The sequence below is a fragment of the Pararge aegeria genome, chromosome 4 (genome assembly GCF_905163445.1).
Source record: "Pararge aegeria chromosome 4, ilParAegt1.1, whole genome shotgun sequence".
NCBI lineage: Eukaryota > Metazoa > Arthropoda > Insecta > Lepidoptera > Nymphalidae > Pararge > Pararge aegeria.
The window spans coordinates 7,015,756-7,039,223 of record NC_053183.1 but is presented as its reverse complement, the minus strand read 5'-3'; the positions used below and the strand labels follow the sequence as shown (position 1 = coordinate 7,039,223).

General features: G+C 35.8%; 1 protein-coding gene across 1 annotated transcript in view; it reads left to right on the top strand.

The window, feature by feature from the left end:
• The first annotated feature begins 3,791 nt into the window (after window positions 1–3,791).
• Window positions 3,792–23,468, top strand: part of LOC120637656 (proline hydroxylase buaE-like) — a 45,495-nt gene continuing 25,818 nt past the window's right edge. The window contains exon 1 of the mRNA XM_039909579.1: window positions 3,792–4,483. Within this exon, the coding sequence (XP_039765513.1) occupies window positions 4,414–4,483 (70 nt within the window). The 5' untranslated portion in view covers window positions 3,792–4,413. The remainder of the gene's footprint in view (window positions 4,484–23,468) is intronic.

Genomic DNA, 23,468 nt, shown 5'->3' with positions numbered 1-23,468 from the left:
CATGGGAGTTTTTGATTCAATTTGTGAAGCCGGAATTTTTAAGGAATTTCCAAGTCATACTTAATTGTTTTTTTTATAGTAATAATTGATGGACCAAGCAGTTGGCCCACGGTCCTTGCATGTCCTTTCCACCACCACAGTTAGTAAGTGGAAAGGACATGCAAAGAGCACATCCTGTGTCCATAAAGACGAGACGTAGGTGTTAAGCCTCGTGTGTCTAATAACATCGGCAACCACGCCCTTCAGTCCGGAACACAGCATTGCAACAATGCTGCTTAGCGGCAGATAGATAGATAGATAAAGTCTTTATTGCACAAATTAAAAGCGAAAACAAGAAATAACACAACAATAAAATTATATATATAAGATGCGCAAAGGCGGTCTTATCGCTTTAAGCGATCTCCTCCAGACAACCCTTTATGGTAGAGAATTAGGTTAGGGAAAACGGGATAGTGCAACCAGTGATACAATTAAGTTACTTACATCTTTATATATATTTCTTGTGTGCGTGTGTATGTCATTTACTCCTCCTAAACGGCTGGACCGATTTGAATGATTTTTTTGGTATGCGTTTGGGTGGCACCCTGGATGGTTTAGATTCACAAATTAGCCCGACAGATGGCGCTGGGGTCCGCTAGTATAATTATAAAATATAAAGAAGTAAGCATGGCGATAATACTTTCCCGGACGAGTTCTTATCACAAAAATCTCTACTCCTACTTAAACTTTGCTCTACACTAAGCACTGCGGATAAAAATGTTTAAAAAATAAAACCCGCATATAAATCATCTTCTGCTATCACCAACCCGTCTGCTTAGCGTGGTTATTATGGGCAAATCCTTCCATTTAGCTTTTAGTTCAGCAGTAGACTTATAGGCTTTTGATAATGATGACAAAACACTCATAACTTATGCAAATTAAGCTGATTTTTTTATACTCCGCGAAAAGCAGGTGAATCTGTATGAAACAGATCTTCGGCAATGTAGGATACATAGCACATTACTATGCACGTTTCGCTCCGAAACCGGAGCATCCTAAGGAGATTACACATTTACAATGAAGCTATCAATTATATCAACAACTTAACAATCATGCCATGTGACGGCCAACTGGCGCAGTGGGCAGCGACCCTGCTTTCTGAGTCGAGCCGTGGGTTCGATTCCCACAACTGGAACATGTTTGTGTTATGAACATGAATGTTTTTCAATGTCTGGGTGTTTATCTGTATATTATAAGTAATTATGTATATTATTCATAAAAGTATTCATCAGTCATCTTAGTACCCATAACACAAGCTACGCTTACTTTGGGGCTAGATGGTAACATAATCGTTAAGTCTTGTGTCTTAACAATTATTCATTGTAAAGTCAACATCTCCTAAGGATGCTCCGGTTTCGGAGTGAAACGTGCGTAGATCATTGCCGAAGATCTGTTTGGTGTGGATTATAGGTATTGAAGAAATAATAAATTATACCATACAGATTCTCCTGCTTTTTGCGGAGTATAGCAAATTAAGCTTAATTTTCATAATATATCAAAGGATTTCCGCAAAGTACCGCCTGCTTCTATCCAATATTTAGCTCTTTATCATATATTATATGATAACAGATGATCTCTGAAGCAGTCTAAGATGGTAACGGGCTGTATGGTAACCTGTTAAGAGTTTGGTATTGAACCCATACCGATTTGTCGTCGTCATCGATCCGGAACGCTAAAACGTTTTAGCGGCACGTCTTCGACCACGGGTGGTAAAACCTCTACCGTAGCTTCCCCTCGTAGGCCGCTAACACCTTATTGTTTCTGTTAAATTTGTCCATCATATTATTTCTGTTTCAGAGGAAAAATTTAAAATTTGAATTTTTATAGCCATACTGAATTTTAGTTATGAAGTTTTTAGTCCGCGGACATACATTCAATTCAAATGCATTTAGGATATTCATTTTTACTAGCTCAGTTTCTTGCCGTCTCTTGGTAGAATATGCTTTCCAAACCGGTGGTAGAGTCACTACAAACAGACATACTTACTTGACGTTATAAAAGTGCTTATAGAGTAGGCCTACTAAAAATAAATGAATTTTAATTCTTGCTCAAAGAAGCTTCACTATTTCGAATAAACTCAGTTACAAATACACACGATTTTCAGCTATTGAAATGATCTTATCTGATAGTAAATGATAACACAATCTAAGATCTAAAATTCCTCTATAATAAACCTCTATAATTGAAAGATGTCTTTCTATATAAACTATTACAAACGACTACCAAAGTAAAGCAATTGACATTATTCTAAAGATTTTTCACAATTTTAAATCATATGAACACCTTATTTATTATTTTTTAACTAGGACTTAACACAATTACTTGTGGCTATACTAACTTATATTACTGTACATATAATACCAATTATAGATAGACAGCATGCATATTATTTTTGTATTAAGATAGAATTAAGACATAACGGCCAAAAGCCGTAAATTACTATAAAGTAAAATAAAATTACAAGCACTCATCACTTCAAAGTGTTAAGCGTAATAAAGATTTTAGCTTTAAATGTTTCTTATAAGACCGTGGCATTAGAAAATTACTGAAACGTGTAAAGTGGACAACCGTTTTTTCATTATTATGATCAAGAATAACATCCTTTTTTCGCTGCCAAGAACTACGTCGGTAGATTATTAATAGATAAGGTTCTTCGAACCTCAAGGCAATGCCTAGGTAAGTTAAGCCTAATGAAAGAATATGCCTAGGCATACATTTACCAATCGATTGTCACTAAGTAACTCATTTATACCTAACCTATCTATGATTCTTGCCAGAAAGTGTAGTATTTTGTGTTTGTATTTCGTATGGTCACTAAAAAGACTGTTTTTTTTTTTTTTTTTATATGTCAAGTGTCAGTTTAAGAGTCCTCGGGGATTCTTTACGATCCGCGGAATTGGTGTCGTAACTTTAGACGGCGCCTTACTTTGTTAAACATCACTTATGAGTTCGTGAAACGTTTTTTTTCTCTAGGAAAAATTAGTTTAAGGGAAAATCTCGATAAAAAAAATGTTATAGATATCTTTGACACAAACTTATTTTGATGTTCTCTTAGTCATTACGATTTTGCGATAAATTAAAAAATACTTTGAATAAGTCTGTAGGTACTATATGTAGATACTGATCTGAAACGTGTTTGCTAACTATAGACCTCATAAGAAGGCTCAAAGTCTACGTGATCAAATCAGAAATGAGGAGATCCATAGGAGAAATAGAGTTACCGACATAGCTCAACGGGTCGCGAAGCTGAAGTGGCAATGCGCGAGCAAATAACTCTTAGAACCGATCGAAGTTGGGGTCCCGAGGTGTTGGTATGGTGACCTCGCACCGGTTAACACAGCGTTGGTCGACCCCAACTAGGTCGATAACTCCAAATATTCATTCTTGTCTTAGAGATTTTTTTTCAATTTTTATGGGTTCTGGATGTGATATTAGTTCGATTAGACTCCAGATAGGTGGCTCTGTATAAACCATATGGTATAACTCGACACCAAAGTTCAACATTCCATATGGTTCAAAACATAAAACACAATCGTTTGCTATGTATGAAATGAACTTGTCATTATATTGTAATTGATAAACTGGTTGATTAGACAGCGTGTTGGCAAACGATAACTGGTACAATAACGATAGGAATAAGGCTTGGAATCGCGAGTCCGAGGGCTGGTTGCCGATTGTATCGGTGTCGGGTTGTGACGCGAAGTGAGCGGCGAACGCGCGTGAGTCAGTCGCCGTGAGCAAAGCCCGGCTCCACTTCTCGTCAGTATAGCCCCGCACCCCACGGTCCGCGCATTGCCCGCTGATTTCTCCGCGAGTAACGTTCAAGGCAGCGCTGTTTCGACACGCCACTCGGTTGCGAAAGTCTCGCGATGATATACAAGTGAGAGCGCACATCGGACGCTAGGGTAACGCTCACGCGGTGAGCCAGTTTATTAGAGCGAAGACATTCTCACTCGGCCAGGGAAGGGGGGCGCGCGACGCCGTCGGGTCGCACACACGGGAGCAACGATTCCTACGCATACTTATCGTGTGAGGGCCACGGAAACCAATTTTTAATGTGTCAAGTCAGTATAGCTTATTGCTGCTACGTCAGATCGCAGAGCGCCTCCAGCAGGAACTACAAGGTTATGCAAATGAGTTCTGAACGCTTCTACACCAGGGGTAATCAAAGGACCATTCACAACTTCAATAAACTTTAACGTTCGGTTCGTCGCTGTGTTTTGAGTGCTTATCTGTATCGTATTCCTATCCTTCATTATCGTTCGGTGTCACGATCGCTAATTGCTAATTACCTGCCTGGAGTCGAGTGATAAGGCGCGAGGTTGGTGGACGAGTGTATCAGAGGAAGCAGATTGGTACCAGCTGTCTTGCAGGATGGCGGCCACGCGCGATGAGACGCTGCTGTCTCGCTGCGAGATCCCTATCATCGACCTCGCTCACATAGGTAAGCAGCGAAACGAGACATTGTTACAGTTCGCGCAATCTTACTTGGCCGGCCTGATGTTGGCCTCCCAAAGACTTTGACAAAAGCTAGCAAGTCCATGCAGGTACAAACCTCACGTCAGACCAATGAATTACTAAAAACAGCATCTGCACAGCAGCTCCTAACTTACTTCAGACCGGCCTATTTAGATTGCGCCTTCTATACCTATCTACTTGTATCGTAGCAAAGCCTTCCTCACATCAAACCTACAAAAACTTCACGACCATTAACTTCAGGTAGAATTAAAAACTATCCATTTACAAATGCTAAATGCCAACGGTCCCCGAATACACACGCAAGTGTAAAATTTCCTATACATTGACAAAGGACCGGAATGTTTACCTGCGTGCACCCCCGATTATAGGTAAACGACTGAGTCGACAGCTGAACGAATTTTAGAAGGCCTTTGTTACCCGAAAATTACCTCGCAATCGTAAAAGTTCAAAGACCCACCTCAGGAGCATAATTCAGTTCATCCACCTGAATTCGCAAAACGAAATTGTAAACTAAAACAATATTAAATTCAAAATACAGTTTTAGAAAGCGTGTGTCTCAAAATAAATGAATGATCAAATCGTCTGTCTTCAAATTGTCGTCCCCATACCTATGACAAAACGTTAGTTAGGTGCCGTGAGTCAACATCAACAAATCTAATCGTCGGTATTCAGTTCAGGGAAGTAGAACGAAGCTTATGTTTATGATAGTCATTTATTATATCAAGAAAAACACTTAGTGTATCATGCCAATCTACTAAAGTACTAAAACAAAGAACCAAATCGATTAAAAGCAGTGTGGCATAATATCATAGTTTTGCAAATGTTACTAAATGTAACCAATGATTTTGAAGGAATCAATTTATAAACTGAAGAGTAATAATTACTTTATACCTTTATAGAGTAACTGATGCCTGATAGTGCCATTAAAAAAGTGCACAACATTCTACATGGAACAATTGCATAGCTGGATGGATTGCTTGATTATATCGCACAGTTACTGGCGTCTTGTTATGTAAATAGACGTATTATTTTTAATTAAAACACGTTCTGCCGTGTAACTGAAAGAGAAACCTAAATAAGCAACTTAGATTTTTGATCAAAATAATACGAAAGTGCGTAAATACTGAGGATAATATAAAGAAATAAATAAATATTATATTCAATCATCCGTTAATACTTTCTGCCTTCATTTCAATCTATTAATCCGATAAAATAAACGATAAACAAATCCAAAATAAATTACGCTAAGATTTTTGCGACGCAAATAAATATTGCGAAATTGATGATAAGTAGGATGATACCTAGGTAGCTAAAAAACTAGTTCTATAAAAATATTTTGATTCCAATACGGCAATGAAAACGAATACAGGATAAAGGCTATTATACCTGAGTGATGGGAAACGAAGACAATTCAAACGCAGCAGACAGAAAAAAATAAGTTAGGTAAGCACAGAGGGCAACGGCCGGGCGGGCTTTTGTAGCCCCCGGTTCTTGCACGCAACACGTTAAATCGCCATCTGCCAGCGGATTCCCTGTTCCTGTTACCAACCTCATTATGTTCTGAACGACAAAAACATGCTAAGCAACCCACTCGGGTGAAGGAAATCGGTTTGATATTATAATCTTTGAAATTACATCAACTGCTCCATAAACGCCGTGTTTATCTATTTGTTTCAAATTAAGATCATCAGTATTCTACAAGAACAGGCAACTTTCTTTGAATGGTAAAATTATATAAACACAAAGGATGGCACTACGTCACCGAATTCAGTTTTTAAATTCTGTCTGTTCTGTTCTGTTTGTGCTACGTTTTGATTTTTGTCAATTAAGCTTAAGAGATTCTTGTGAAACTCATCCGATTTTAAAATATCATATAAAATCAATGATAAACTACATTTATTTGGCTCAAAACAAATTGTATACCTTTATTATTTGCAACATACTAGGGCACTAATATTTTTAATTCTAAAAACGATGTTATTCGTCATAGTTTGTTTAAATGGAATACTAAAATAATCTTATTCACGAAGGCTGTTGCTGACGTCAATAAGTATCTAAAGGAAATAATATCAACCTAGTATGTTTTTATTAATAATTTATAAACTTGAATTCATTCCTATGTGGCTTTTCAACTAAGCAACATCACTTCTGGTTAGGTCCAGACCTAAAATACTTCGGACTTATGCAGTTGATCCTTAAAAGTATATTTTAGTAGTATTATAAAAAGGAGAGTTTTCGAAGATACATTTTGAAATATTCGAGACAAGAAACTAGCTAGAGCTTTATTTGAAACATAAGGAAAGGTTACGCCTTATGGCCAAAGAGCGTTTGCAATATTGAGGGGGAGTTTGTTCGATCACTGTTAGTTGATTAAAGTTGAAAGGAGTTTTATAACATGCTTCCCCAAGTCCACCTTTACCAAGTATGTTGAACCATATCTGCCTGGTGATCTTAACTTGTATAATGTTTCAATATATTGTTTGCATCCTTTCATTGATTGAGGTTTCGGTAAGGAGTATTTTAGCAATTTATTTTCTGAAATGAAACAGATAATGCACATAACAATGTAATCTTCAGAAAACTGGATTCATACCGTGAACCTAATAAATTGTATACTTCCAATAGTAGGGAAATAAAAATATTTAAAAACATGTCACCCAAAATTGTTAAGTCATCACTGACAGCAGATATCCCCCTTATTGCTCTGATGAGAATCTGTGATATAACGGGGCATTACCTAAAACACATGACCTTTCATATAACATTGTTATATATGTTAAACGTTTTGAATGTATAAGTTCAGTACAGAGGTAGTCAAGCTTCTATTGCAAAATCGCGCTATCGGAATACGGTAAGGTCAAACTCCCACATGATAATTTTTTTGTCGTTTCGTTTGGCGTCATTTCGTCGTTTAACTTATTATTTATGACTTACTATCTTTGCGTTATGTAACCAGATTCGAACTAACGTCAACCATTTGGCATATTAGGTATATTATCTGTATTTCTCTTTTAGGTGTGTGGATTGTTTGTCTCTTTTACCTTAGTCACGAAGCGGTCCAATTTATGTAAGAAGTGTTTAACAATATACCTATATCCTTACACAATCCGATATAAATTGCATTATTTATCGACGGAATATAGCTCTAACCGTTTAGGGGGATCATATATTATAAAAGGATTTTAGACCAAGTAGGTACCATCATTTTATATTTATGGAAGCTTTCGATTCCAACTTTTTAATAAAAATGTTAATAAATTTTATTCTCTACAACTTCAGACACCACTATTTCTATTTTGCTATAGAAAGTATTTAAATTTAACGAAATAATAATATAGGAAATCAAATTATCAATAAATTTGGCAATTAGAACTACAAAATTATTTCGTTTTCAGCTTAAAGACATTTATTTTCTCAAAAAAAAAAAATGTTTTATGAAACTAAATGCTCTAAAGTTTTATCTCTGTCTTTATTCTAAGGTTGCAAAACGAAAACTTTTTAAAGAATTTCTTTTTATTATTAGAATATTCTTGGTTTTCTTTTCAGGACTTTTTAACGACATGATTATGAAAGTTAAATGCCAACCCATAAATTAAGATAGTAGTGGACTCTATGATCATCAAAACCACTTTATAGTTTCTAACAAAGTTATTTTTAAAAGGTTACAACAATTAACTTATTTTTCTTAAGATATTTTTGTGTTTTTATTGCAAATATTAATTTTTGCTCGGTTATTTTGCTCTATAAACGACACATTTACAAGGATATAAATTTGATCTTGAACTTTCTCTATTGAATAAAGAAGAATCACATCGGACAAGAATTTGTTAGCAAAAAATAGAATTACCACATCTTATAATAAGTATGTCTAAATGATCGGTTGAAGTTATAAATTGAGTGACCTATACAAATAACAAAATGCCGCTAAAAATGGCTTGGCTACATAAAAAAGTCTCCTTGTGTTAACTTTATGCAAAGGATGTCAAGTTAAACACGATTGCTTTATATGTGGGTCATTCGTCTCGACGCGTTTGTAGCCGACCAATTAACACAAAACTTCATTGAGGGCGCGACATAGAAGTTCTCTAGACAGATACTTTGCGTGGATGGTAATTCGAGACTATGCCTTTCTTATCTGGGAAATACCTAATGAAGTTGTAACATGTCAATTTGCAAAGACAAAAGCAACTATCACAACCCCACTATAATTTAACACAGTGTGATTACGAGTTAGGTTACCTAAACCTGTATCCATATTCATACTAATATTAATATGTCGTATGGCATAGTGTGCCTGTTTGTTTGATACCGCTCTGTGTTCGGTTTAACTGATGCACTGATTTTAATGAAAGGTACAGAGATAGCTGGCATCTAGGAGCAGGAACAAGGATATTTTGTCCCGAGAAAACTGAAGGTTTTCGCGGTATTTTTGAAAACTGAAAAATCGCGGTTGAAGCGCCGGGCACTTCTAGTTTGTACTAATCGAGTTAGCCCCAAGAACGACTCATATCTAAATATGATAAAATGTTATAATTTTAAGTGTAGAGCCGTATTCGGACTGTTCAATTATTAATTACCATAGCGAGCCCACATTGTACTGATCCTATAATAAAGTTAATATCTGTCTGAAAACCGTAAAACTAATTAACACGGAAAATATGCCAATGCGAAATATACTATGGCTAAGAGCAACTGCTAAATTCGGTGTAGAATCTAATCTTAATTTTCCGCACCGGTGGTAGAGTGCAAAAGTGCTTATTAAGTAGACCTGATGATATAATCTAGATAAGATTTTTTAGGTCGGATTTGTCCGTAGTTGCCATCGATAAAGAAATCTTACAAGTAGTGGTCAAACCCGAAAAGAAAGGGTAAACTATTAACACCACTTTCACCAGTCGCAAGGAGCAAAGTCCGTAACGTTTTGCTCTCAAAAGGAGACAACTCTACCAATCGCCATCGATATCTTAGTTATTTAAATTTTAAACTGGCTTTTGTATACGATTCTCTTGTCCTCAAATACGCGAAACGAAATGGTGTATTTTAATATAGATCTCAACTCTATGGTTTGAATGATGTCCAGAAAATTAATTTACGTCGAACTAATATTATTTTAATAAATTAAAATACGAATGAAAGCCACTCAACAACGGTTCGCGGACTAAAATGGAACTATTAAACACAACCGTATACCAAATTAGTCTTAATTAGTTATGACAGCGGTAAACATTGTTGACAAAATATGATAAATAATCATAGGCAGAACGAAAGATTAAACGAATTAATGAATATTCGATAGAAGCAGGCGTTACTTTACAGAATTCCATGATACGAGTAGTTGTTATGTACTTAAGTGTGAATTACACCATACAGATTCTCCTGACCATAGTTGATAGTTAATGTAACAATATTACTGTGTGCCTTGAAAGTCTAGATAATAGGTAGGAAGAATAGGTAGTAATACTCGTAGTATTACAACATCGGACACTATTGTGGGTTAAATGTGAATTAAAGGCACTCTCACGATTCATAGGCAGGCTAGACTTGAACGATCATAGATTAATTTCAGAAATATTACCGTGTGCCATAGTAATTAATATTAATTACTTACCGCAACAGAATATCCGTAAAATGTGAATGAAAGGATCATTTTTTTTTTTTAATAAATATACTACGACACACATCGCCATCTAGGCCCAAAGTAAGCGTAGCTTGTGTTATGGGTACTTAGATAACAGATGAATATTTTTTATGAATAATATACATAAATGCTTATAATGTAAAGATAAACACCCAGACACTGAAAACATTTGAACAACCCACGGCCTTAATCTTAGAAAGCAGGGTCGCTGCCCACTGCGCCAATCGGCCGTCTTTGGTTACTTAGTTAAAAAAATAATACCTAGTTGCTTCTGTATAGTTGGTATAACAATGCCGGAATCACACCGATACATTACAGCATGTCAGGTTGTACAAATCAGGCATAAAATCTATTTAGGAGCCAACAACCTACTTACGAATACCTAAGTAATCTATTTTGGCAGTCCTTTGTTTTGACGAGCGAACAATGTGCGTCGATTAGTCATCGTAACTGCCTTTGTTTGAGATTTAAATTGTAATATGGCAACTTTTCTAATTGATTTTCAGCTTTGATATTGCTGTCGGTAGATTAACTTACTTTCGACATATAAGGCCGGAAGTCACAAAGGTTTTATGAGTTTCAATTGAACTTTACGTTGACCTATTATCGTACCGAGTTGCACTTACGGCTTCTGTCTTAATTGCATTAGGGTCAACTGGACCGAGTTTTTTAATTTTCCTGGAATATTTGCTTTAGCATGATCTCGCAGTTTGCCAATGAGACTGCGCTAACCCTTAAAATATTATTTTTGGCTGCATCTTTTCGTCTAATGCTGGAGATAAGTCTTTCGAGAGCCTGCCGCCACACAAAATATTCTGCCTCGACTCTTATTCAGCTACTTCCCACCAGCGCCAGGCTCCATCGGACAGAAGGTAATACTACGTCGCCCTTAACGATACACGGTTTCAACTGTAGAACTCGTACTTACCTGCGGCCATCTTTACTACAACATAAATGGCTTGCACTCTGGCACTTCAGCATATCATTCCTTTGAGATATAGCGGTGATTTTAATTCTCACGGATTTCCTGGTCCCTCTAAGAGACACCCAAAAATCTGAGCTATCTGTCCAAGAAAATAATTCAAAAAGAACATGCGAAAAGAATTGGAATTATTTCTTACATTTCACGGATCTTCACAGATGGATAAGCTGGTGACTAGAGCCGTAATTTTTTTATTATGAATGTACCGACTTGACCCTAGGTCTCTTATTTTATGGATGAATACATATCATAGTTCTCGACACGCTCTACATCCATTTTACAATAGTAACATCATGCTATGATGCGTAAAATGTTGTTTCACTGTAATTTTTTAGCGCCTTGCTGTGAAAGAAATAGTACTAGAATTATAATGGAAGTCGTTGACTTGAATCACATTTATGCAAAATTTTTGCAATTGTTGCAATTCAATCATTGGCTCATTTACAGTTTGGACAAATGAAACGCAAATAAGTCAATATTATGAGAAATTTATTTATTTATTTTTAGCCACACACAGACTTGACAATTTTACAATTCATATTTTAGTCTAAATCATGCATTAGGTAACAGCATTGACTACACGCTTAAGTTCAGTGAACATGTTTTTACAAACGAATAACTAGTACGTATACATAAAATTAATTTGAAATTAATTAGAAAAATAAAATTAGTAAGAGTTTTAATTAAATTAGTAATAGTTTAAATTAAAATGAAATGAAGCTTTATCAAATAATAATAAATGTGCATCTAAAAAAATATTAACAAAACGTCCTACTTGCAACAAATCACAGGACTTGCTTAAACCAGGGCGTATGGTGATTGGCTGTAAATTTTCACGGCACCGCATACCTGTCAAGTTACCAAACGTGGCAGCTGCGTTACGCACCTGAAACCTTTCACTAAGGACCCAGGAGTTAATTAAAAGGTGTTTCTAAATCTTCGTGTTTGATCACATAAAAGTCACTACGTTATGACCAATAAACAAACATAACAGTAAAGACGGGATGTCATGAGTTCATAACTCAAAACGGCAACATGTGCCGGCGCGCTTCCGCGAAACTGACTCGTTTATATTACTTTTTTTTTGTTTTGCCTACTCGGAAACCTCCCAAGTCGGTTAGTAGGACGTCGAAATTAGGAGTATTTTGTATAAAGCGTTTTAAAAACAGGCTATAATAAACACAACTAGCATACGTTCTTCAAAGTAGAAAGGAAATTTACGTGTTTGCATTCACGTTAAATCATTTTCTTCTATACCTCTAAGACTTCCTTTATTTTCACTATTAAGAATTTCGATCTTTAACATAGCTTGAAACATACCATCATAAGCTTACTGATACTGTTAGGAAATTGCCTTCCACGCAAGCGATGATGGTTTCCCACCTATTTATGTGCTCATATCCATATATCCTCAGCCAAGAGTTATTTCGTTAAAAAACCTGTCTTACCGTTTATACCCAGTACTTTAAAACTATCGCGTTATTCAAAACCATCGACATTTACGACATCACGTACTGAGGGTTCAATTCTCTAGAAATTATTGCTCAATATTCTGACAATGAAGAAACTTGATACCCAACAACAAGTAAGGATCCAATCATGGTTTATACACGTGCTCTTATTAAAGCGCCGATAAATCATATTCAGCCAATATGTCACTGAGTGCAACGAATCAACTGCAGATGCATTGGCTTCAAATGATTGCGTAATTCCAATTGAAATCGTAACCGTTTCAAACGATGTGACGTGGAAAATACCACTTGAACAAATCAATAAAATTTTGGTAAACCTACGTAAATAACACGGTACAATTGGTGGCCACTGGCTACGCCCGTTTGGCTTTAATGTAAGAGAATTTAATTTTGTCATACAATCAGGGTCTTAAACGTAATATAAGTGTTTCTTTTATTTCTTTATTTAATGTAGTTGTAGGGGATAGATATACGGGATATCCGTTCAAACTACAGTTTGCTATTTATTACCCAGTAAAAAATGACTGCTATTATTTTTTTGGTATCGGTGGGCACCCGATTGTAGAATAGCTTCATTCGAGAAACAAAATGTTTTCAATATGAGTATCTGTTCCAATCGAATATAAATAAAAACTGCAGCCTACACTAAGTACTTACATTACTCGTGTAATTTTAATTTATTATAACAGCGGGTTTTCCCCGAAAATATTATTTTACTCCCAAAATTAATATTAATCTTACCTTAATATTTATTCTTAAATATGAGACATTTTCCCCACGGTTAGAAATAATACCCTTACAATAGGTACTTATGCTTATAATGTCAAACGGGGGTTAACATCTCCATTCCCTGCTGCCTTGCTTTGGATTGTCCACAAGTAAATGTTATCCATTGTGAAAGCCTGAATGGATAGGAAGCCATGCTTAGTCAATGTCTTAGAAATATACGTGAATAAACTTATTATTATGTATTTATTTAGGAAAACCAACAGCTAATACATTTTTTCATGTCCAAGTTTCTACGTTGTGAGCTAAGTGAATTCAGCTTAGTACAGGTTTTCCCAACGTTTACAAATAATTTCAACATTAATTACATTTTAAATATAACTGCATTACAAAATTAACATCTAAAAATACTACTAATTAATAAGGTTATAATGTTAAAATATAAAACGGAATTAAAAAAAATGAAATTAAAAAAAATAATTAAAATAAAATTTTAAACATCAAAATACAAGTTTGTTTAAGCTTATTAATAATAACAATTATTTTATAACATAAGAAGTCAAGTATTAATTTTATTAAGAAATATCAAATAGTAAAATTAAAAGTGTCAATAATTTTACTTTTATTATCATTGTAGGTAGGTCTTTGTAACTTTGTTTATGAATAAACTTATTATTATTATTATAATTTTTAAGCGTCAGTGTTTACCTGCGTCACTAGGTCCACCTTTGTTTGAAAGTACTTGAATGAAACTGAAACATTGATTTGGCATGGTTGAAAGTTTGAGTACAATGGGTATCACACGTCAACGGCACGACTCGGGCACAATACATGCGCAATGCGCACATGTGGTGTGCTCGTGGTCTTCTTCTGCAAATATGGATGTGCGCAAATTGCCGTCGTTCCAATATTTAAGTTGGACTTACAAGGCCTGCCTGTATAACAATTAACAATGACGGTATTGACAACACCATTTTAAGCTGGAACAAACTTGGCGGAGTTTAATTTATTTATTTATTTAGGAAAACCAACCGCTAATACATTTTTTCTTGTCCAAGTTTTTACGTTGCGAGCTAAGTGAATGTTCAGCTTATTACAGGTTTTCACAACGTTTACAAATAATTTCAAAATTTAATATAGCCTTCGTGTGGTACCTTCGTTTGACGCGCCTTTTTTTTATTAACGATAGGCTAGTTGGCAGCGCTTGACTACAACCATGCCTGTTAGAAAGCAATGATGAGGTCTAGGTTAGAGCTGGCTTGTCTAGAAAGAGCCTATTCGCTGTTGCTTTAAATAATGAATAAATAAATAAGTAATAAATAATTATAATACGACAATACACACATCGCCATCTAGCCCCAAAGTAAGCGTAGCTTGTGTTATGGGTACTAAGATGCCTGATGAATATTTTTATGAATAATATACATAAATACTTAGAAAATATATATAAACACCCAGATACTGAAAAACATTCATGCTCATCACACAAACATTTACCAGTAGTGGGAATCGAACCCACGGCCTTGGGCTCAGAAAGCAGGGTCGCTGCAAACTGCGCCAATCGGCCGTCTTTGAAGGTACTCAAGTTATACATGGCAGGAAACATAGTTGCTGGGAGGGCGTTCCACATCCTAGCTGTACCTATGTATTAGAAACGTGGATAAAAAAACGTTTGTGGATTTACAGGTCGAAGATCCCGAGTTTGATCCACAGAAGGGCAATTTAGGAATTTATAATTTTTGAATTGTATCTGGTCTGGTCTGATGAGATGATTCGACCGTGGCTGGTTACCACAATACTGACAAAGACGTGCCGAATCGAATTAGCGTTCCGGAGCGATACCGCGTGGAAACTGATTACTACTTTGGAGTATGGGTTTAGTACAACCTCTGCTACACACTACACTATATACATATAAAAGGTTTAAACAATTTAAAGTTACTTTAACATATTTTAAGGTTATATATTTCATAAATTCAATGTTTCTGTTACCTGTAACACCCTTCGCAAACGTTCTTTCTATAAGAGATTCCCCAGATAATCTTGCTTTTAATTTCTTACAACAATTAATAAAACTATCGCGAGGCTGATGCTCACATAGATTTGTCACGTCTATTTTTTTTAAATTTAATTTATTATAATTCCAAATTCAAATATAGTTCTTAATAGTTTTTAACAATGCTGTTGTATCTTTTTTTCTAAGGTTATTCGATATTTAAACTCGAAAATTAAAAAAACTATTTTAAAAAACCTTTGATTTCATTTTATTCATTGCGTTACAGAATATTACTTCATTCTCTAAGTAATCGTTTCAATGACTAAATTCGTTTCTCGTTCCTACGGTGTTAATAATAGAAATTAATTACAGAAGCCACCAAAATGATGCAATCATCGGTTGGCCTATTTTGTTATTTCCTCTGTAGTTAGTTACCACCGATGGAATAAATAGTCTTAGAATTGTAAGTATTAAATTTAAAATATTATGTACTTATGAAATATGAACAGGACTTGAAAATTTTGATTATTCATTTTCATTCTAATCAGCTCGAGGCTTAGGCCTCCTCTCTTATAGAAGCGAGCGTATAGATTCGTCGCGCTGTTTCTAAGCGGATTGGTGGGCTTTAACGATTATCATCACATGTCAGTAAAGCAAGATGACAAGGCAGATACTGAAAAATATTCATGTTCATTATACAAACATTTCCAGTTTTGGGAATCGAACCCACGGCCTTGGATTTCGCAAGCAGGGTCGCTGGCCATCGCGCCAATAGTCCGTTCAACAAAAATATTATTCCACTAATGTTGACCTAGACAACACAAATATTAACATGTTAGACAACATTTACTAAGGTGAGTTCGCAGAAATATTTCTTAAAAGGTTCTAAACTTAGACTGAACAAACGAGTATGTCCGTTATACCCGTTCATCGAGTTTAATGCAAGATGCACACGCATGGGCGTACCCAGGGGGGGCAGGGGAGGGCTAAAATTTTTGGTGGCCAAGATAAAGTCAGACAAAAATGAAATAAATTAAGATTTGGCTTGGCCTACTAGACAATTTTCACAAAACAGCCGCGGACGATCTGACTTTAAAAAAATCTCACTTTCCCCCTTTGAAGGAAGGGAACACAAATAAACAAAGACACTTTCGTATTTACTATATATTATTAATACGGATGTGTGTGGAAGCCTGGCTCACTGTACGCCATTTTTATCTTTTTCCAAAATAGCGAAACGCGTAAAAACTATATTTATCAATAGCCTCCTATATTTCTTGTGTGCGTGTTTATGTTACTTAACTCCTCCTAAACGGCTGGACCGATTTGAATGAATTTTTTGGTATGCGTTTGGGTGGCACCCTGGATGGTTTAGATTCACAAATCAGCCCGACAGCTGACGCTGGGGTCCGCTAGTAACTATATCATTTTTATGCATCAGCACGAATCATCATGGAGCATCTACACGAATAACCAAAAATAGAAGTCCAAAATCGTTTAAAATTCTGATTTTCGAGCATTGCTGTATTCCGGTCTTAATGACATGTTTGGCCGGTATAATTACAGCCACATAAGGCTAAACACCTACGGCTCTGGTTGATGGAGACAGGGTGGTACTTTATTATAGGACGTGCTATTCTCACGCCCTGCGAAGTTTGGGTTAGGTTATTGGTGACGGTTTTCACTTGGAAATAGATAGGCCAACTGCTTGATCCGTCAATTATTACTTTAAAAAAACATCTGAATCAACAACTGATTAACTGACAAAGTAGGTATAATGTATTTTTTTTTTTTGTGTTCCTTCCTATTTTCCTCCGACATGAAGGTCGGACACTGTTCTAGGTCGGCACTTACAATTTCACTCAGTTATTGTATTTGCTCTGTTTTGTGTATTTTCATAAACATTGAGGTGCAGATTTGTCATTCGGTGTACATTCTTATCTATCACGCTGATTATACGTATATACTACTTTTCTAGGTATAATGTATTGTGTAGTATTTAAAAAAAACATAGTTGTCCGATTACTTTTTACGGACACTCAATATTATAATTAAATCTCAATTTCAATATTATATGGTTTTTATTGGTGCCACCAGCCGATTATTATAGGTTTTAAACTTGGCTGCTGTTTTGGAAAATAATAAAAATAAAGCTCTCCAGGTTTGTTATATTCGTAGGTATAAATTAATGATTATAAAGTTACAGTTACTATGCGCGAAATATAGTTTGTGACGTCATCTTGAACACCTGTTGTTTACTTTTTTACGTAGTTATTGTACGCAGAGGTGTACAACGTCACAATATATTGTAGTCAGGTGTGTGTGCCGTTCGGATTCAACGTATGTAGCTCGCATAAAACTGCCACATTTCGACCTTGCGTGTTGGAACCTTGCACATTATCCGCAAGCAGACGTTCGTCCTTCTTTACGCGATGACCGCGGATATCCTTAATCAGAAGGTGATGGTAATCTATATATCTATTGGTTGGAAAAGGTGATAGCCCAGAGAACCCTCGGCTTCACCCCTGAGGGTCCAGGAATCAAATAAACTAACCCACTGCAAAAGTACCAGGAAAAAGGAGAAGTTTATCCCCGTTTTATATCATCTTCATAATCATATCAACCAATTACTTCTCCCACATTGAGAAGGGGTTAAGGCTGTAGTCCACCACACTGGCCCAGTGCGGATTGGTGGACTCCAAACACCATTGGGAACATTTTGGAGAACTCTCAGGCATACAGGTTTCCTAACTATGTGTTCCTTCACCGTTGAAGCAAGTGACATTTTTATTAATTAAAACGCACATAACGTTAGAAAAGTTGGAGGTGCGTGCTGGGATTCGAACCCGGCCTCCGTGTGAAGTCGAGCTCTTACCCACTGGTTTATCACCGCTTTCCCCGTTGTGTATAGGTAACACTATATTATTTGGAAATCATTTCTATCCTTGCGCTAAGTTCTGAGAAAGGACCCAACAACACGACATTTTGCTCTTTTCCCCGTGGAGAAAAGTTCTACTGTCCATATTAAGATCCTGGTCCTTGAGAACCGTAGTTGGGTAAAAATTCTTACCACTAACCTGTAGAGGCAGTTGATAAGCTCTCCTACTGAAAAAAATAGAAATCAGTGAACATACCAAGATATCCGCGCGAAAAAACGCACTGAATTAAACGCCTCGTTTGAATGCCAGTTAAAAAACGATTGCTGTTCAAATATGAGCAAAAATGTTATCTACTAACTGTAATGCGAAAGAGAACGGCACTTCTAAAATAGATTTCACTTTTCATCCTTGTCAATTTACCTTGATAGGTAGGTAGCTCTTTATTTTTTTCATTCTTAGAAACACTTTCGAAAATACAACGGTGAGTGTCGAGATGGTAATCATTTTTTAAAACGATTGCTTCCATTGACTCAACTGCTTTGGTATTTAATAACGGCTATAAAAAGGAGTAAATTCATGAAACATAGCTCATTCTACAGTACGGCCGCGATTGCCAGAGAGTCGCAGATTCTAATCCTGCCGGTTCCGAAATTTATCACATTAGCGGCTCACTACAGGGTACGGGTCTCTTAAGGCCGAAGTCCACCACGCTGGCTCACGCGGATGGGTGGAACTCCGAATACCTTTATTTATTTATTTATACACTTTATACACTTTATTCGTACATCACAAAAAGTTAAAAAAAACAATGGACACCACAAGAGGAAACTTAAAAAGATGGATACAAAAAGCGGTCTTATCGCTTAGTATCGATATCTTCCAGGCAACCTTAGGGTTAGGAAAACCAAGAGAACCGAGAGAACCGAGAACCGACCTTTGAGAACATTGTGGTGAACTCTCAGGCATGCTGGTTTCCTTACGATGTTTTCCTTCGCCGTTGAAGCAAGTGATATGTATTTTTTTACCATACTAACTATTACCCGCGTTCTTCGTTCGCGTTATGTCTGATCATCGAAGGACTGACTAGAAAGCAATCGATTGATGCGCGATCATAATATCGTACGAAGTTAACCGAAACTCTACCACAATGAGATAGTATGAAAAATAATAAGGACTTCGGAGCGAAACCTGGAACTGGCTTTGTATTGGGACTCAGGCCAGAATTACATAATATGAGCACAGAATAAAGAAAATACAGAAACCGTGTACACGACTAACATTTAAGCATCAAAAACCGATCCACTTTAGAATGGTTTTTTGAACAAACGGTTAGTCACTTCATACCATTTTGCAGATGACAGTAATGCTCTAATGTTCTAAGAGTTTACAATAAAATGTGAAAATAGAAAAAAGTTTGTGAACTAGCAACATTCCGCGGGTGTAAAGTGAGAATTGCGCGGGGCGCTTTCAATGTTTATGGACGCAATGCACTACATACAATAATGGTTGAATACCAATTCTCAATTTAATGAATAAGAGTATATAATCAAATTAAATCACTATTTTTTGGCATTTTTTAGATGGACACACTTCTATGTCAATCGTAGGTCGTGGTCGCTCATTTAAATAATCTACGTAAATAGATAAAATATGTCTCAACTACCTATACTAAGAATAATTATGCTTAATGTTTTCCGCGTAGGTAGCGATAGATAAGTTGTACCTATACCCACTTATTAAGGTTTTTCGAAGAAAATTGCATGACAGAAAACCCTTATTTCACTTACCTACCTAAATACAACGTTTGTTACTAGTAAGACTAGTTTGCAAGCAAACTTTCTCTATACAATTTGGCCTTACTCTTTTTTAAGAAGAAAATAAAACGATATTTTTAATATCTTATAACTAAAATAAACTGCTTTACAGCAACACTAAACAATATATTTAAAACGTTCTACCAGTTCCTGCAAGAGTACACGGGGTCAAAAAGCTACCGGTTCATATAGGCAAATTCATAAAGGTTTAATAAAAACACTGAATTGCTTTCGTCACTCGAGCAGCTAGGATTAATATTTAAGCAGCTTATGACAGCCGTTTAGCTGTGAGTATTTAATATGATAATTATTATGATAAGATTTTTTAAATAATAAAATAACTGAGCACCAAACTTAAAATTAATCTGTTCTTTGCGATGTTTTAAAATCAAATTAGTCTTTGAATATAATATCATCAAGACAATAAATTAACTATACTAACAATATGTAACGTACCTTAAAGTTTCAACGCTGCTGTAAAATGTTTGAAGTTGATAGGTGTTTAATAGATAATTTACAATTTTCTGCCATTTCTGCATTTACTAGTAGTCATAAAATATAATTATAAGTAAGATATCGCATTTATTCTTTAGCTTAAATAGATATTTTTACCTGTTTTTAATATAGAGTAGGTACCTACCTATGTAGATAGTAGATACCACATAAGCTCTAAAATTTATGTGACGTGTATTTCTTACGCATTAATAGGTATAGGTGACATATACTATTTACGTCATGTCGAAATAATGGATAATATATTTTTTAATAATTTAGCAATGTAGTGCAGCGCTTTACATGAGATGCTAATTGATATAAGGAAACCTATATTATATAATATAATAATATTATGTGGGGGGAAACGGAAGCCACAAAGGCAATGTTGATCACCTTTTTCTGCGCTAGGCCGAACAAGTTTAGATTACGTAGATACTGTGTTAAATTCCGTTGAAAATCTTTCCGCATAAAATGGATGTAAAAATATCGACAGGCATGTAAAAATCTGTAAAGGTTCGTTGTATGACCAAGGAATCCTAAAAATAATGTGAGAGAGAACCCTAAAAGCAAGTTGACAATAAAACGGAAATGAAATTACGATAAGAAAATCACGTCCACACGCGTGTTCAACGTCGTAAATCGGGATTGTAAAGAATGTAAACATTCCAACAAGCACCTAAGACGACTGTACCTACTAGAACCATAAGTATTCTGAAATACATATACGATCAAACAAACTAAACCGCTCTAATAGTAAGAATAAGATGTATAATTAGATGTGAGTTAGACTGTAAGATTTTGCTTTGTTATTTCAAAATTCAAAAATATTCAAAATTCATTTGTTTCAAGTGGGCCTAATTTATAAGCACTTTTGAAACGTCAAGTCAGTCTGTTTGTAGTGACTCTACCACCGGTTCGGAAGGCAGATTCCACTGAGAAGAGCCGGCAAGAAACTCAGCAGCCGTAAGTTTCTGTAATGTCTATGTAATCAGATGATGCCCGCTCGGTTTATACCGACACTAAAAGCAAGTTGACCAAAACGGAAATGAAATAACGATAAGAAAATCGCGTCGACACACGTGTTAAAAATCGTAAAGCGGGGATTGCAAAGAATGTAAACATTTCAACAAATACGTATGTCGACTGTAGTTATACAATTTTACAAGAACAATAATACCTGTTTTCACACACGATGAAATGAAAAAAGTAATGTCTAAGTTACGGCTAATCAAAGAAGATTACTAGGCATATATTTAAAGGGCATTACCCCTCCTTATTGTGAGCCCCGTGCCGTGTAGTGGGCCGGTAAAGGGTTATATGATGATGATCATGATTTTTATTTTATTCCACAAAAAATTAGCCCTTGACTGCAATTCACCCAGTGGCGTGCATAGAGGGTATGCAGATGATATAAAATGAAGCAAATCTCCAGTACGATTTATAAAACAGTTAAGGATAGGCATTGTAAGAGTTATGAAAAGCCTGCCCTAAAGTATTTATAACTCGTAATGAATTTTCTACATTTAATATCATCTGCATACCCTGTGCATACCCTCTATGCACGCCACTGATTTTACCTGATGGTAAGTGATGATGCAGTCTAAGATGGTAGCGGGCTAACCTAGAGTAGAGTATGGTAGTCATACCCTAATCGGTTTCCACGCGACATCGCACCGGAACACTAAATCGCTTAACCACGTCTTTGTCGGTCGGGTGATATCTAGCCTCGGCCAAAGCCTTTCATCAGAACAGAGCAGAAAAAGATCAGAAATTATAAAGACAATAGGACACTATTCATCCCGGTATATCCATGGGTTCCCGCGGGTTAAAAAAAAAAAAAACAAATAAACGTGTATATAGGTACGAAGTTGCGGGTCCATGCATAGTATAGTGGCGAAAAACACTGATAATTTTAGAGGTCTCTAATGTGATGTCTTAAAGAAACACTTTGCGCTTACTTACAGCTACTGGCTGAACCCTACGTGATAGATCGAAAAAATTTACTACAGCATAGTGTACACCTTCAAAAGGTCTACAAAAAAACCCCGCATATGGCGTTTATCTCCAACCCACAGTAACCATTTTTATTTTTTAAATTTTTACAAAAAAAGGGGTTATTTACAAAACTATTTAAATAAAATATATATATATATATATACTAGGACAATACACACATCGCGATCTAGCCCCAAAGTAAGCTTAGCTTGTGTTATGGGACTAAGATAGCTGATGAATATTTTTTGAATAAAACACATAAATACTTATAATAAACACCCAGACACTGAAAAATACCACTGAACAGTGGTGTTTTTCATCACACAAACATTTTCCAGTAGTGAGAATCGAACCCACGGCTTTAGACCCAGAAAGCAGGGTCGCTGCCCACTGCGCCAATCGGCCGTTAAACATTACAGTATTACTGCTAATCTAATTAAATAGATATGTTTTACATTTCATGAGTATGAAAATATCTTAGCTCCCGAAAAACAAATTCAAATTACATAAACACTCACATAAATTGCACCCGTGCGATGACGGGGCGGGTCGCTAGTCATTTATAATTCAAACAAAAGGCTTAGTTTAACACACTGCCATAAAGATATAGGTCAACAAATTGCGTCGAACAGCCTTCAAAAATGCATTATGTCACCTAGTGACCCAGTTCCGTACATTACATCTTCTATCTGCGCGCGCGCCTCAATTGTCAATGTTAACTTGTTAAAATTTAAAAAAGAAAAAATTTATACAGATTCAATCAAATAATTTTGTGATTTTTTTTATTATTGGATTCGGTGAAAAGCAAGGTCTATTAAATTTGATTGTCTCTTCATTTTACACCTAAAAATAAATTTTGGACATTCCTTTTGGCATCGACATAAATTTCGTTATTGTGGCTTATTTAGAAGATATAGGTTAGTAAGATGATCACTTACCAGCAAATGAGATTA